This window comes from Ranitomeya imitator, chromosome 8 (genome assembly GCF_032444005.1).
Source record: "Ranitomeya imitator isolate aRanImi1 chromosome 8, aRanImi1.pri, whole genome shotgun sequence".
In the NCBI taxonomy this organism is placed as follows: Eukaryota; Metazoa; Chordata; class Amphibia; order Anura; family Dendrobatidae; genus Ranitomeya; species Ranitomeya imitator.
Window position 1 is genome coordinate 201,834,934 of NC_091289.1, and position 16,792 is coordinate 201,851,725.

General features: G+C 47.5%; 1 protein-coding gene across 1 annotated transcript in view; it reads right to left on the reverse strand.

Moving 5' to 3' along the window:
• The window catches only part of LOC138648155 (DNA methyltransferase 1-associated protein 1-like), a 66,000-nt gene that overhangs the window by 32,590 nt on the left and 16,618 nt on the right, over positions 1 to 16,792 (reverse strand). Inside the window, exon 4 of the mRNA XM_069737658.1 lies at positions 2,080 to 2,238. Within this exon, the coding sequence (XP_069593759.1) occupies positions 2,080 to 2,238 (159 nt within the window). The remainder of the gene's footprint in view (positions 1 to 2,079; positions 2,239 to 16,792) is intronic.

The window sequence follows — 16,792 nt, forward strand, 5'->3', positions numbered from 1 at the left end:
GAGGAGGAGAGCTATAAGTGCAGTGACCTAGAGACAGGAGACAGCGGTGGAGGGGACTAGGCAGGGAGGAGGAGGAGAGCTGTGAGTGCAGTGACCTAGAGACAGGAGGCAGCAGAGGAGGGGACTAGGCAGGGAGGAGGAGGAGAGCTGTGAGTGCAGTGACCTAGAGACAGGAGGCAGCAGTGGAGGGGACTAGGCAGGGAGGAGGAGGAGAGCTGCGAGTGCAGTGACCTAGAGACTGGAGACAGCAGTGGAGGTGACTAGGCAGGGAGGAGGAGGAGAGCTGCGAGTGCAGTGACCTAGAGACTGGAGACAGCAGTGGAGGTGACTAGGCAGGGAGGAGGGGGAGAGCTGTGAGTGCAGTGACCTAGAGACAGGAGACAGCAGGGGAAGGGACTAGGCAGGGAGGAGGAGGAGAGCTGTGAGTGCAGTGACCTAGAGACAGGAGACAGCAGTGGAGGGGACTAGGCAGGGAGGAGGAGGAGAGCTGCGAGTGCAGTGACCTAGAGACAGGAGACAGCAGTGGAGGTGACTAGGCAGGGAGGAGGAGGAGAGCTGCGAGTGCAGTGACCTAGAGACAGGAGGCAGCAGAGGAGGGGACTAGGCAGGGAGGAGGAGGAGAGCTGTGAGTGCAGTGTCCTAGAGACAGGAGGCAGCAGAGGAGGGGACTAGGCAGGGAGGAGGAGGAGAGCTGTGAGTGCAGTGTCCTAGAGACAGGAGACAGCAGGGGAGGGGACTAGGCAGGGAGGAGGAGGAGAGCTGTGAGTGCAGTGACCTAGAGACAGCAGTGGAGGGGACTAGGCAGGGAGGAGGAGGAGAGCTGTGAGTGCAGTGTCCTAGAGACAGGAGGCAGCAGAGGAGGGGACTAGGCAGGGAGGAGGAGGAGAGCTGTGAGTGCAGTGTCCTAGAGACAGGAGGCAGCAGAGGAGGGGACTAGGCAGGGAGGAGGAGGAGAGCTGTGAGTGCAGTGTCCTAGAGACAGGAGACAGCAGGGGAGGGGACTAGGCAGGGAGGAGGAGGAGAGCTGTGAGTGCAGTGACCTAGAGACAGCAGTGGAGGGGACTAGGCAGGGAGGAGGAGGAGAGCTGTGAGTGCAGTGACCTAGAGACAGGAGGCAGCAGAGGAGGGGACTAGGCAGGGAGGAGGAGGAGAGCTGTGAGTGCAGTGTCCTAGAGACAGGAGACAGCAGGGGAGGGGACTAGGCAGGGAGGAGGAGGAGGAGAGCTGTGAGTGCAGTGTCCTAGAGACAGGAGACAGCAGTGGAGGGGACTAGGCAGGGAGGAGGAGGAGAGCTGTGAGTGCAGTGTCCTAGAGACAGGAGGCAGCAGAGGAGGGGACTAGGCAGGGAGGAGGAGGAGAGCTGTGAGTGCAGTGTCCTAGAGACAGGAGACAGCAGTGGAGGGGACTAGGCAGGGAGGAGGAGGAGAGCTGTGAGTGCAGTGACCTAGAGACAGGAGACAGCAGTGGAGGGGACTAGGCAGGGAGGAGGAGGAGAGCAATAAAGTGCCTTTATATACCTGCTATCAGTTTGGGGTATAACATCCTGATGGCAGGTTCTCTTTAAAGATGAAAGGCTTTGTACTTGGTTTATTGCTCATTACCTAGGTTACTGCCTCTTCTGAATTCTACCAGTAGTGGCTGGTGGCCATGTCGCTGGAGCACCTGTTCCTGGCCAGAGACTCCGATGCTGAAGGTGGAAAGCTGCGTCTGCTCGCATCATGGCAGAACACAGAGGCCGGGGTGAAGGAGCATCAAGGCCATTGTTCAATCAATCAGGAGCGCTGCGCTCCAGAACACACAGTGGGACAACCCCTTTAAGGAGGACAATTAGCGCAGCTCTGTCGACTTTAGTGTCAGGCCTGCTCTGGGCCTAGTGACACTACTACTGGCGATCAGTGGCCATTAGTTGCTGCTCTGCACGAGGACACAAGTCGTGGCCGGATGGCTCGGCCTTTACACGTGCTGGAAATGGACCACGGAAAGACAACGCCCGGAGCGTCCATTGTGGAGTTATACTGGGAGGCCATGGGGTGTTCATTGATGACGGGACCCCCGCTGCCCACCATCTGCGGCTCTTACCTTAAATTGCTGGTGGTCGTAGCGATCGTGAATGACGATGAAGCGAAGGTCAAAACGTCGGCAAAGGTCAAACAAGTGGTCGGACTCCGTCTTAGTCCAGCCGTCGTCATGCAGATACAGCTGATATTCCTGCTCGGAGTAGGTGGGGATCTGCACCGCCTGTGGGAGAGGACACAGGGTTAGGTCTCTGTTCACATTGCAGCCGCTGACTCCACTACGGCAGCAGGACAGACCCCACCTACACGCCATCAGCAGACTATGAGGCCCCCGCAATTCACAGGAGGAGCGAGGGGCCGAGCACAAGAGCTTACAATCTATGAGGAAAAAAGAGGTAGAAAGCGCTGGTCACGGACCCCTCCGACACGGACCCCTCCGACACGGACCCCTCCGTCACGGACCCCTCCGTCACGGACCCCTCCGTCACGGACCCCTCCGTCACGGACCCCTCCGACACGGACCCCTCCGACACGGACCCCTCCGTCACGGACCCCTCCGTCACGGACCCCTCCGTCACGGACCCCTCCGTCACGGACCCCTCCGTCACGGACCCCTCCGTCACGGACCCCTCCGTCACGGACCCCTCCGTCACGGACCCCTCCGTCACGGACCCCTCCGACACGGACCCCTCCGACACGGACCCCTCCGACACGGACCCCTCCGACACGGACCCCTCCGACACGGACCCCTCCGTCACGGACCCCTCCGTCACGGACCCCTCCGACACGGACCCCTCCGACACGGACCCCTCCGACACGGACCCCTCCGACACGGACCCCTCCGACACGGACCCCTCCGACACGGACCCCTCCGACACGGACCCCTCCGACACGGACCCCTCCGACACGGACCCCTCCGACACGGACCCCTCCGACACGGACCCCTCCGACACGGACCCCTCCGACACGGACCCCTCCGACACGGACCCCTCCGACACGGACCCCTCCGACACGGACCCCTCCGACACGGACCCCTCCGACACGGACCCCTCCGACACGGACCCCTCCGACACGGACCCCTCCGACACGGACCCCTCCGACACGGACCCCTCCGACACGGACCCCTCCGACACGGACCCCTCCGACACGGACCCCTCCGACACGGACCCCTCCGACACGGACCCCTCCGACACGGACCCCTCCGACACGGACCCCTCCGACACGGACCCCTCCGACACGGACCCCTCCGACACGGACCCCTCCGACACGGACCCCTCCGACACGGACCCCTCCGTCACGGACCCCTCCGTCACGGACCCCTCCGTCACGGACCCCTCCGACACGGACCCCTCCGACACGCACCCCTCCGACACGGACCCCTCCGACACGGACCCCTCCGACACGGACCCCTCCGTCACGGACCCCTCCGTCACGGACCCCTCCGTCACGGACCCCTCTGTCACAGACCCGCTCTCAGCACGTCACTTCGGGTTGCGCCCTCTCTCAGTCCAGCGTTCAACCTCTGTCCTATGTAGTAATCTATATCTATATATATATAATTGTCTTAAGCGTTTAATTGTCTGTCTGTCCTGGAAATCCCACGTCGCTGATTGGTCGAGGCTGCCAGGCCTCGACCAATCAGCGACAGGCACAGTCTGCTGCGAATTCTGGAATCATCATCGTCCTCCACTGCTGTCAAGTGCCGCCATTGTGTTGTCTAAGGGTCTAATTGTCTGTCTGTCCCGGAAATCCCGCCAGCCGGCCTCGAACAATCAGCGACGGGCGCCAACACTGCAGCGCCCCCTGGATTCGGACCGCATTGTTTTAAAATTCACGGCCAGATCTACCATCGCACTGGAACACTTCACCCAGAAATAGGACAACCACCAAAATTAGCACAATTATACATCATTGATACAAATGAGGCGACAGAACAAAGGATGAACCTAAAAGAAAACGAAAAGTCTGATGCTGAACTCATGAACCAAATTGCCGTCCATTTACAAAAAATCAGCCCATTTGCTGCAGCATATCGCATGCTAAGAGACGTCGAAGCCGAGAAGGAACAGAGGGCCGTACAAAATGGTAGTGAAATGCCGTGTATTGTCATGGCCATTACACAAGAACAAACAGAATCCTCGACTTTACACACAATATACTGCGTGGCTGGGCGATATACCACGTGGCTGGGCGATATACCACGTGGCTGGGCGATATACCACGTGGCTGGGCGATATACCACGTGGCTGGGCGATATACCACGTGGCTGGGCGATATACCACGTGGCTGGGCGATATACCACGTGGCTGGGCGATATACCACGTGGCTGGGCGATATACCACGTGGCTGGGCGATATACCACGTGGCTGGGCGATATACCACGTGGCTGGGCGATATACCACGTGGCTGGGCGATATACCACGTGGCTGGGCGATATACCACGTGGCTGGGCGATATACCACGTGGCTGGGCGATATACCACGTGGCTGGGCGATATACCACGTGGCTGGGCAATATACCACGTGGCTGGGCAATATACCACGTGGCTGGGCAATATACCACGTGGCTGGGCAATATACCACGTGGCTGGGCAATATACCACGTGGCTGGGCAATATACCACGTGGCTGGGCAATATACCACGTGGCTGGGCAATATACCACGTGGCTGGGCAATATACCACGTGGCTGGGCAATATACCACGTGGCTGGGCAATATACCACGTGGCTGGGCAATATACCACGTGGCTGGGCAATATACTACGTGGCTGGGCAATATACTACGTGGCTGGGCAATATACTACGTGGCTGGGCAATATACTACGTGGCTGGGCAATATACTACGTGGCTGGGCAATATACTACGTGGCTGGGCAATATACTACGTGGCTGGGCAATATACTACGTGGAGAACAGAAGAAGGCGTTCCAGCTCCATAAAATTTCAAATCTTTATTTCTCCGTTAAAATACGAATAAGAACAAGAAATCCTTGTCTGAGTGCGAATGCAGGAGTGCACATAACATGCGACGCGTTTCGATCGTTAACCGATCTTACTCAATGCATAGTTTCCTCAGAATTGCGGTGTCTCTTAAAATGCTCAGAGACCAATCATGCTGACAATTTTGATCACATGGCTATTAGTGCGGGTCATGAGGCAAAGAGACTGCACCTGCAGCAACAGAGGAACACACCTGAAACAAGGTAAATTACCTGGCAGAAATGATCTAAAACAATACATTAAACATACAATCACAAATACAATGAGTATTCAACAGTAATGATACATTATTTCATTCTTGTGATTCAAACCAAGAGGATATCTGGTTTTCAGGTTATAGATCCAGAAAGCTTCTCTGGTTAGAAGCCGTCTTTTCACATCTCCACCCCGCTGAGATAATTTGACATAGTGGATATTTTACCTGCATGGTGCAAATTAAAATGTTTAGCAACAGCTGACACATTTCTGCTAGTGGTACTACTACTCCCCAAATCTCTAAGGTGCTCAGAAATTCTACTTTTTAATTTTCTTGTAGTGCATCCTATGTATGCTACATTGCATTGTGTGCAATCAACTTTGTACGCTACATTGCTAGTATGGCAATTAATAAAACTTTTTATAGTGAAACTCTGGGTTTTATCTCGATCTTGAAATGTGTTTTTAGTGAATGCATTGCGGCAAGTACTGCACGCAGCAACGCCACATTTATAGACCCCCTTACACTCAGCCATGTTTTAGAAGTCGGCAGCGACGATAGGAGACTAGGGGAGAGTGAATTACCAATGGTGGGCGCTCTTCTCGCCACAACATTAAGACCGTCTTTTAGAATTTCGGAAAGCGTATCATCTTCTTTCAGTAAAGGTAATCTTTTTAGAATAATGTTTTTAATTTCCTGAAATTGAGTGCTGTACTGAAAGCATATATAAGGTTTTTTCTTTCTTGTCGCCTTAATTCTCTTTTTTTCTCTGTCCGATACCAGCAGACTCTCTCTTGTTTTGTTTTCAACTATGTTTTGCGCCCTATTTAACGTCCAATCAGGATATTTTCTTTGTTTTAATTTTGCTTTTAAGTGACCAAACTCCTCGTTTTTTAATGTGTCACTGCTGCAATTTCTCTTTAGTCTCGTGTATTCTCCAACAGGAATCGATTTTACCGTATGTTTGGGGTGGCTACTGTGTGCATGTAGCACCGTATTCCCACTAATGGGTTTGACATGCGTTTTGCTGCCAATGATCTGATTCTCACAGCACATTAGATCCAGGTCAAGGAATGAAATTTCATTTCGGCTCCACTTGTGGGTAAATTTAATACCATAATTGTTGTCATTGATGTACCCCACAAAGTCTGGCACGGCAGACACATCACCACCCCAAATAATTAGGGTGTCATCGATGTATCTGCCGTACCAGACTAAGGAATCGGCAAAAGGATTACTGACACAATAAATATACCTATGTTCCCAAAATACCATAGTCAGATTGGCTAATGAAGGGGAGTACTTAGCCCCCATCGGAACACCTGTTCTTTGTTCGTATATTACATTGTCAAAGGAAAAAATGTTATGTTTAAGAAGAAAAAAAGTTACATCCAACACAAAATTTATGAGGTCCTGCGTATATAGATTAGAGTTCTCCAAATGATAGCGCAAGGCTTCCATGGCTAAACTGTGCGGTATGCATGTGTACAGCTATTAAAAAAACATTTTGGCAACAGTGAGGAGGAAAGAAACCTAGAGATAGAAAGACAAGAGGAAAATGAGTTTGCATATATGGACTTTAATGAACAAGTAGCGCTATTAGGTCTTCAAGATTTATCGACTCATAGTGCATCTATGTCTACATGTAATAATCAGTCCATGTGTTTTGGTACAAAAAATCCTTACTTCTACCCTATTCAATCTAGGGTGGAATGTATGGATAGATTCCAAGAAAGAATAGAAAAAGATTTAAAAGACCTAAAGGATAGCATTTCCAGAGTGCCCTACAAAGATAAATCCAACAATCTCACACGTAAACAAAAAAAAGCCCTAAACGAATTAAAAGACATGAAAGAAATCATTATAAAGAAAAGTGATAAGGGGGGCATGATAGTAATTAGGAACATCAAAGACTATAGGGAGAAAATGTTGCAATTGTTAATGGATGAAGCAACATATGGTAAAATGAAAGAAAATCCATCCAAAAAATATAATGAAGAAATTTATACCATTATAAATGAAGGTCTAAGCTTGGGTGTCCTTAGCAAAAAACAAGCGGATTATCTATATGTTCCCCATCCTAAAATGCCCATATTATATGGCCTGCCGAAGGTACACAAAGGGGTGGGCTTACCAGCAATGAGACCCATAGTATCTGGCATGGGCTCAACGAACGAACATCTTTGTGAGTGGGTAGATTCTATATTGCAGCCGCTTGTAATAAAATTACCTGGTTATATTAAGGACTCTAGAGAGGTTTTAAAAACGTTTTCTAACAAAATATGGCATAGAAATTATTCATGGCTCTGTTGCGATGTAATATCGCTGTACACATGCATACCGCACAGTTTAGCCATGGAAGCCTTGCGCTATCATTTGGAGAACTCTAATCTATATACGCAGGACCTCATAAATTTTGTGTTGGATGTAACTTTTTTTCTTCTTAAACATAACATTTTTTCCTTTGACAATGTAATATACGAACAAAGAACAGGTGTTCCGATGGGGGCTAAGTACTCCCCTTCATTAGCCAATCTGACTATGGTATTTTGGGAACATAGGTATATTTATTGTGTCAGTAATCCTTTTGCCGATTCCTTAGTCTGGTACGGCAGATACATCGATGACACCCTAATTATTTGGGGTGGTGATGTGTCTGCCGTGCCAGACTTTGTGGGGTACATCAATGACAACAATTATGGTATTAAATTTACCCACAAGTGGAGCCGAAATGAAATTTCATTCCTTGACCTGGATCTAATGTGCTGTGAGAATCAGATCATTGGCAGCAAAACGCATGTCAAACCCATTAGTGGGAATACGGTGCTACATGCACACAGTAGCCACCCCAAACATACGGTAAAATCGATTCCTGTTGGAGAATACACGAGACTAAAGAGAAATTGCAGCAGTGACACATTAAAAAACGAGGAGTTTGGTCACTTAAAAGCAAAATTAAAACAAAGAAAATATCCTGATTGGACGTTAAATAGGGCGCAAAACATAGTTGAAAACAAAACAAGAGAGAGTCTGCTGGTATCGGACAGAGAAAAAAAGAGAATTAAGGCGACAAGAAAGAAAAAACCTTATATATGCTTTCAGTACAGCACTCAATTTCAGGAAATTAAAAACATTATTCTAAAAAGATTACCTTTACTGAAAGAAGATGATACGCTTTCCGAAATTCTAAAAGACAGTCTTAATGTTGTGGCGAGAAGAGCGCCCACCATTGGTAATTCACTCTCCCCTAGTCTCCTATCGTCGCTGCCGACTTCTAAAACATGGCTGAGTGTAAGGGGGTCTATAAATGTGGCGTTGCTGCGTGCAGTACTTGCCGCAATGCATTCACTAAAAACACATTTCAAGATCGAGATAAAACCCAGAGTTTCACTATAAAAAGTTTTATTAATTGCCATACTAGCAATGTAGTGTACAAAGTTGATTGCACACAATGCAATGTAGCATACATAGGATGCACTACAAGAAAATTAAAAAGTAGAATTTCTGAGCACCTTAGAGATTTGGGGAGTAGTAGTACCACTAGCAGAAATGTGTCAGCTGTTGCTAAACATTTTAATTTGCACCATGCAGGTAAAATATCCACTATGTCAAATTATCTCAGCGGGGTGGAGATGTGAAAAGACGGCTTCTAACCAGAGAAGCTTTCTGGATCTATAACCTGAAAACCAGATATCCTCTTGGTTTGAATCGCAAGAATGAAATAATGTATCATTACTGTTGAATACTCATTGTATTTGTGATTGTATGTTTAATGGATTGTTTTAGATCATTTCTGCCAGGTAATTTACCTTGTTTCAGGTGTGTTCCTCTGTTGCTGCAGGTGCAGTCTCTTTGCCTCATGACCCGCACTAATAGCCATGTGATCAAAATTGTCAGCATGATTGGTCTCTGAGCATTTTAAGAGACACCGCAATTCTGAGGAAACTATGCATTGAGTAAGATCGGTTAACGATCGAAACGCGTCGCATGTTATGTGCACTCCTGCATTCGCACTCAGACAAGGATTTCTTGTTCTTATTCGTATTTTAACGGAGAAATAAAGATTTGAAATTTTATGGAGCTGGAACGCCTTCTTCTGTTTTCCACTATATCTACTCATCCTGGTCCAAGATGAAGTTCCGTGCACCTGCGTTTGATCGGTGAGCTGGCTGTGGCTTTTTAGCCCAAACCCCTTTTTTTTGCTTATTGCAATATACTACGTGGCTGGGCAATATACTACGTGGCTGGGCAATATACTACGTGGCTGGGCAATATACTACGTGGCTGGGCAATATACTACGTGACTGGGCAATATACTACGTGGCTGGGCAATATACTACGTGGCTGGGCAATATACTACGTGGCTGGGAAATATACTACGTGGCTGGGCAATATAGTACGTGACTGGCCAATATACTACGTGGCTGGGCAATATACTACGTGACTGGGAAATATACTACGTGGCTGGGCAATATACTACGTGACTGGGAAATATACTACGTGGCTGGGCAATATAGTACGTGACTGGGCAATATACTACGTGGCTGGGCAATATACTACGTGACTGGGAAATATACTACGTGGCTGGGCAATATACTACGTGACTGGGCAATATACTACGTGGCTGGGCAATATACTACGTGGCTGGGCAATATACTACGTGGCTGGGAAATATACTACGTGGCTGGGAAATATACTACGTGGCTGGGCAATATAGTACGTGACTGGGCAATATACTACGTGGCTGGGCAATATACTACGTGACTGGGAAATATACTACGTGGCTGGGCAATATACTACGTGGCTGGGCAATATACTACGTGGCTGGGCAATATACTACGTGGCTGGGCAATATACTACGTGGCTGGGCAATATACTACGTGGCTGGGCAATATACTACGTGGCTGGGCAATATACTACGTGGCTGGGCAATATACTACGTGACTGGGCAATATACTACGTGGCTGGGCAATATACTACGTGACTGGGAAATATACTACGTGGCTGGGCAATATACTACGTGACTGGGCAATATACTACGTGGCTGGGCAATATACTACGTGGCTGGGCAATATACTACGTGGCTGGGCAATATACTACGTGGCTGGGCAATATACTACGTGGCTGGGCAATATACTACGTGGCTGGGCAATATACTACGTGGCTGGGCAATATACTACGTGGCTGGGCAATATACTACGTGGCTGGGCAATATACTACGTGGCTGGGCAATATACTACGTGGCTGGGCAATATACTACGTGGCTGGGCAATATACTACGTGGCTGGGCAATATACTACGTGGCTGGGCAATATACTACGTGACTGGGCAATATACTACGTGGCTGGGCAATATACTACGTGGCTGGGCAATATACTACGTGGCTGGGCAATATACTACGTGGCTGGGCAATATACTACGTGGCTGGGCAATATACTACGTGGCTGGGCAATATACTACGTGGCTGGGCAATATACTACGTGGCTGGGCAATATACTACGTGGCTGGGCAATATACTACGTGGCTGGGCAATATACTACGTGGCTGGGCAATATACTACGTGGCTGGGCAATATACTACGTGGCTGGGCAATATACTACGTGGCTGGGCAATATACTACGTGGCTGGGCAATATACTACGTGGCTGGGCAATATACTACGTGGCTGGGCAATATACTACGTGGCTGGGCAATATACTACATGGCTGGGCAATATACTACGTGGCTGGGCAATATACTACGTGGCTGGGCAATATACTACGTGGCTGGGCAATATACTACGTGGCTGGGCAATATACTACGTGGCTGGGCAATATACTACGTGGCTGGGCAATATACTACGTGGCTGGGCAATATACTACGTGGCTGGGCAATATACTACGTGGCTGGGCAATATAGTAACATAGTAACATAGTTACTAAGGCCGAAAAAAGACATTTGTCCATCCAGTTCAGCCTATATTCCATCATAATAAATCCCCAGATCTACGTCCTTCTACAGAACCTAATAATTGTATGATACAATATTGTTCTGCTCCAGGAAGACATCCAGGCCTCTCTTGAACCCCTCGACTGAGTTCGCCATCACCACCTCCTCAGGCAAGCAATTCCAGATTCTCACTGCCCTAACAGTAAAGAATCCTCTTCTATGTTGGTGGAAAAACCTTCTCTCCTCCAGACGCAAAGAATGCCCCCTTGTGCCCGTCACCTTCCTTGGTATAAACAGATCCTCAGCGAGATATTTGTATTGTCCCCTTATATACTTATACATGGTTATTAGATCGCCCCTCAGTCGTCTTTTTTCTAGACTAAATAATCCTAATTTCGCTAATCTATCTGGGTATTGTAGTTCTCCCATCCCCTTTATTAATTTTGTTGTCCTCCTTTGTACTCTCTCTAGTTCCATTATATCCTTCCTGAGCACCGGTGCACAAAACTGGACACAGTACTCCATGTGCGGTCTAACTAGGGATTTGTACAGAGGCAGTATAATGCTCTCATCATGTGTATCCAGACCTCTTTTAATGCACCCCATGATCCTGTTTGCCTTGGCAGCTGCTGCCTGGCACTGGCTGCTCCAGGTAAGTTTATCATTAACTAGGATCCCCAAGTCCTTCTCCCTGTCAGATTTACCCAGTGGTTTCCCGTTCAGTGTGTAATGGTGATATTGATTCCCTCTTCCCATGTGTATAACCTTACATTTATCATTGTTAAACCTCATCTGCCACCTTTCAGCCCAAGTTTCCAACTTATCCAGATCCATCTGTAGCAGAATACTATCTTCTCTTGTATTAACTGCTTTACATAGTTTTGTATCATCTGCAAATATCGATATTTTACTGTGTAAACCTTCTACCAGATCATTAATGAATATGTTGAAGAGAACAGGTCCCAATACTGACCCCTGCGGTACCCCATTGGTCACAGCGACCCAGTTAGAGACTATACCATTTATAACCACCCTCTGCTTTCTATCACTAAGCCAGTTACTAACCCATTTACACACATTTTCCCCCAGACCAAGCATTCTCATTTTGTGTACCAACCTCTTGTGCGGCACGGTATCAAACGCTTTGGAAAAATCGAGATATACCACGTCCAATGACTCACCGTGGTCCAGCCTATAGCTTACCTCTTCATAAAAACTGATTAGATTGGTTTGACAGGAGCGATTTCTCATAAACCCATGCTGATATGGAGTTAAACAGTTATTCTCATTGAGATAATCCAGAATAACATCCCTCAGAAACCCTTCAAATATTTTACCAACAATAGAGGTTAGACTTACTGGCCTATAATTTCCAGGTTCACTTTTAGAGCCCTTTTTGAATATTGGCACCACATTTGCTATGCGCCAGTCCTGCGGAACAGACCCTGTCGCTATAGAGTCACTAAAAATAAGAAATAATGGTTTATCTATTACATTACTTAGTTCTCTTAGTACTCGTGGGTGTATGCCATCCGGACCCGGAGATTTATCTATTTTAATCTTATTTAGCCGGTTTCGCACCTCTTCTTGGGTTAGATTGGTGACCCTTAATATAGGGTTTTCATTGTTTCTTGGGATTTCACCTAGCATTTCATTTTCCACCGTGAATACCGTGGAGAAGAAGGTGTTTAATATGTTAGCTTTTTCCTCGTCATCTACAACCATTCTTTACTACGTGGCTGGGCAATATACTACGTGGCTGGGCAATATACTACGTGGCTGGGCAATATACTACGTGGCTGGGCAATATACTACGTGGCTGGGCAATATACTACGTGGCTGGGCAATATACTACGTGGCTGGGCAATATACTACGTGGCTGGGCAATATACTACGTGGCTGGGCAATATACTACGTGGCTGGGCAATAGACTACGTGGCTGGGCAATAGACTACGTGGCTGGGCAATAGACTACGTGGCTGGGCAATAGACTACGTGGCTGGGCAATATACTACGTGGCTGGGCAATATACTACGTGGCTGGGCAATATACTACGTGGCTGGGCAATATACTACGTGGCTGGGCAATATACTACGTGGCTGGGCAATATACTACGTGGCTGGGCAATATACTACGTGGACATGCATATTCTAGAATACCCGATACGTTAGAATCGGGCCATCATCTAGTCTACCACGTAATTGTCTAAGGGTCACTTCCGTCTTTCTGTCGCGGATATTCATTGGTCGCGTCCTCTGTCTGTCATGGAAATCCAAGTCGCTGATTGGTCGTGGCTGTTTTGCCGCGACCAATCAGCGATGGGCACAGTCCAGAAGAAAATGGCCGCTACTTACTCCCCGCAGTCAGTGCCCGGCGCCCACATACTCCCCTCCGGTCACCGCTCACACAGGGTTAATTCAAGCGGTAACGGACCGCGCTATGCCGCGGGTAACGCACTCCGTTACCGCCGCTATTAACCCTGTGTGTCCCCAACTTTTTACTATTGACGCTGCCTATGCGGCATCAATAGTAAAAAAATGTAATGTCAAAAATAATTAAAAAAAACACAAAAAACCTGCTATACTCACCCTCCGTAGTCCACCGAGCCGCGCGCGGCCTCCGCCATCTTCCGTTCCCGACAATGCATTGCAAAATTACCCAGAAGACTTAGCGGTCTCGCGAGACCGCTAAGTCATTTGGGTAATTTCGCAATGAATCCTGGGAACGGAAGATGGCGGCAGCCGCGCACGTATCGCCGGAGCTTCGCTGGATCACAGGAGTGAGTATATAACTTTTTTATTTTAATTATTTTTTTTTAACAGGGATATGGTGTCCACACTGCTGTATACTACGTGGGCTGTGTTATATATCGCATGGCTGCTATATACTACAAAGGCAGTGTTATATACTATGTGGGCTGTGCGATATATTACGCGGCCACTGTTATATAGTGCGCGGGCAGTGTTATATACTACGTGGCTGCTATATACTGCGTGGGCTGTGCTATATATTACGTGGCCTGTGTTATATACGTCGCCTGCGTTATATACTGCGTGGCTGCTATATACTGCGTGGGTTGTGTTATATAGTACGTGGCTGTGTTATATACTGCGTGGCCACTGTTATATATTACGTGGCCTGTATTAACGCATCGGGTATTCTACAATATGTATGTATATAGCAGCCACATAGTATATAGCACAGGCCACATAGTATTTGTCTGCTATATACTACATGGCTCCTATATACTACTTGGCCTGTGCTGTATACTATGCGGCTGCTATAAACATACATAAATACATATTCTAGAATACCCGATGCGTTAGAATCGGGCCACCATCTAGTGGGAGCATAAATCACACACCGACCCAGGCCACCCACTCATACACGCTGCCACCACTCACCGAATACACGGGCGATGAGTCCCGGAAATTACGAATACTGTCTACCACTCATACGGATCATACAGTTTAAGGCTATGGATTCTTTTAGAACATTCAAAGTTCAACTTGTTAAAGTTTTATGCTTTAATACAAAAAGGTTCAGTGCTTACAGTAAGAAAAAGGTATAAAAATATAATAAAAAGACATACAGGTATGCAAAACAGTATAAAATAAACAGGAGAAAACTTACAGAAACGTCTAATTTTGTAGTCTGCTTTATGCTCCCTGAGGGCGGTGAATATGGAGTTGGTGGAACACATCAGCTTCCCAGGCTGCCCTCACATGTGAACATGATTCTATGTATACAGGCCTAATCTATAGCTTTACTCTGGAGGTCAGATTTCTAGACCAGCCCCTCCGGTTAATATCATAATTGCTTGTTTTTGATTGGACCGCAGCCGCTCCCTCAATGAATATATTATTTGCTCTGAGATTCCCTGTGTAAAAGTTCTCAGATAGATAGTGTCAGGCTGTAATTGACATCTCTCTTCAAAGAGCTAGGGGTGTCAAATGTTTCCCTTTTTCTTGGTTCCCAGAACGACCCCCTATCGAAAGTGGAGACAGTAGTCTGCCTTCTCAAGATATGTATGCTGTGACCTTTACGAGGCCTGCAGTTTCAGGACAGATGTTCAACTACTGCTAGTTACACATATAACCCTAGACATATGTCTCTACACAGATCTATATATATAATTGTCAAAGGGTTTTTCTGTCTGTCTGTCTTGGAAATCCCACGTCTCTGATTGGTTGAGGCCGCCAGGCCTCGACCAATCGGCGACGGGCACAGTATCGACCTAGAAATCCCGCGTCTCTGATTGGTTGAGGCCGCCAGGCCTCGACCAATCAGCGACGGGCACAGCGACGATAATGTCATAAAGGACGTAGACATCCTGCGTCTGATTGGTCGAGGCCGCCAGGCCTCGACCAATCAGTGACGGGCACAGCGACGATGATATCATAATGGTTGCCATGGCGACGATGATGTCATAAAAGTTGCCTAGACCAATCTGCGACGGGCACAGTCTGCCGCGAATTCTGAAATCATCATTGTCCATATACTACGGGGACATGCATATTCTAGAATACCCGATGCGTTAGAATCGGGCCACAATCTAGTATAGATATATACATATTTCACCACAATGCTCATCCTGTATGTCACGATATGGTATGAAATATCATATAAGTAGTTTCTCTTGTTAGCAGGCTGCGGGCTAAAAAGCCCCCTTCCCTTTCACTCAGCCAAGAGCTGCCTTGCCAATGTACATGGGGGGAAGAGCGTTTTATTGCCTAAAAGTATTTACGACCGGCATTCCTGCAGTGGAAAGTGACCAGCAAGAACTGGATTCTAAGTCTCTAGAATACATGGAAGTTCTTTGTTTTGTTTTTGTAAGATATTACGCAAACCGTTTACGTTAAGAACACGAAAATATATATTCTTAATCTCCCTCGGTGGATCTACCCATCCCTCGAAACACGGGCTTCTAACTCCATCTGGTAAAGAAGTAGGGATTTCTCTGTAAATATGTATCCCAGATAGGACATATTTGATCTCATTAGAATGCCCACGTTAATCCGAGATGAATGCTGGGTTTGTTATGACTATGACATGTTTTGTAGCGAAGTTATAGAAATTAGAGAAAATAGTTTGAAGTTTAGTTAGACTGAAAAGGTAGGAGGGTCTGGGATAGCCAGCCCTGTTGGTGATGTCACCAAGCTGAGCTATAACTGTCTGCCCAGATCCCAGTAGTCAGTCTGCTGCTGGAAGGACATGTGAGTCTGATCTGAAGAGCTGTATCTCATGCATTGGGACAGATGGAAACTCCACTAGCCTGGTTGCCTGCAATGCTTTGAACACAGCTGCACAGCCAGCTCTTCCCTCTCCTAGTGTATCCTCACCCACCCCCTGCAGACTGTGAGCCCTCGCGGGCAGGGTCCTCCCTCCTTATGTACTCGTGTGCCTTGTTATCTGCTCATGTTTAATGTATTTGTCTATATTTGCCCCGTATTCACATGTAAAGCGCCATGGAATAAATGGCGCTATAAAAATGTATAATAATAATAATAATAACACATGTAAGTGTTATTCTCATGTAATCCTTGTTTTTTTTATAATTACCCTGTACATATTTGCAATTGTCTCATTTGTAACATCTTTTTATATAAACACTGCGTGAAACTTTTCATGGGGTATATTATTTAATACTAGTTCGT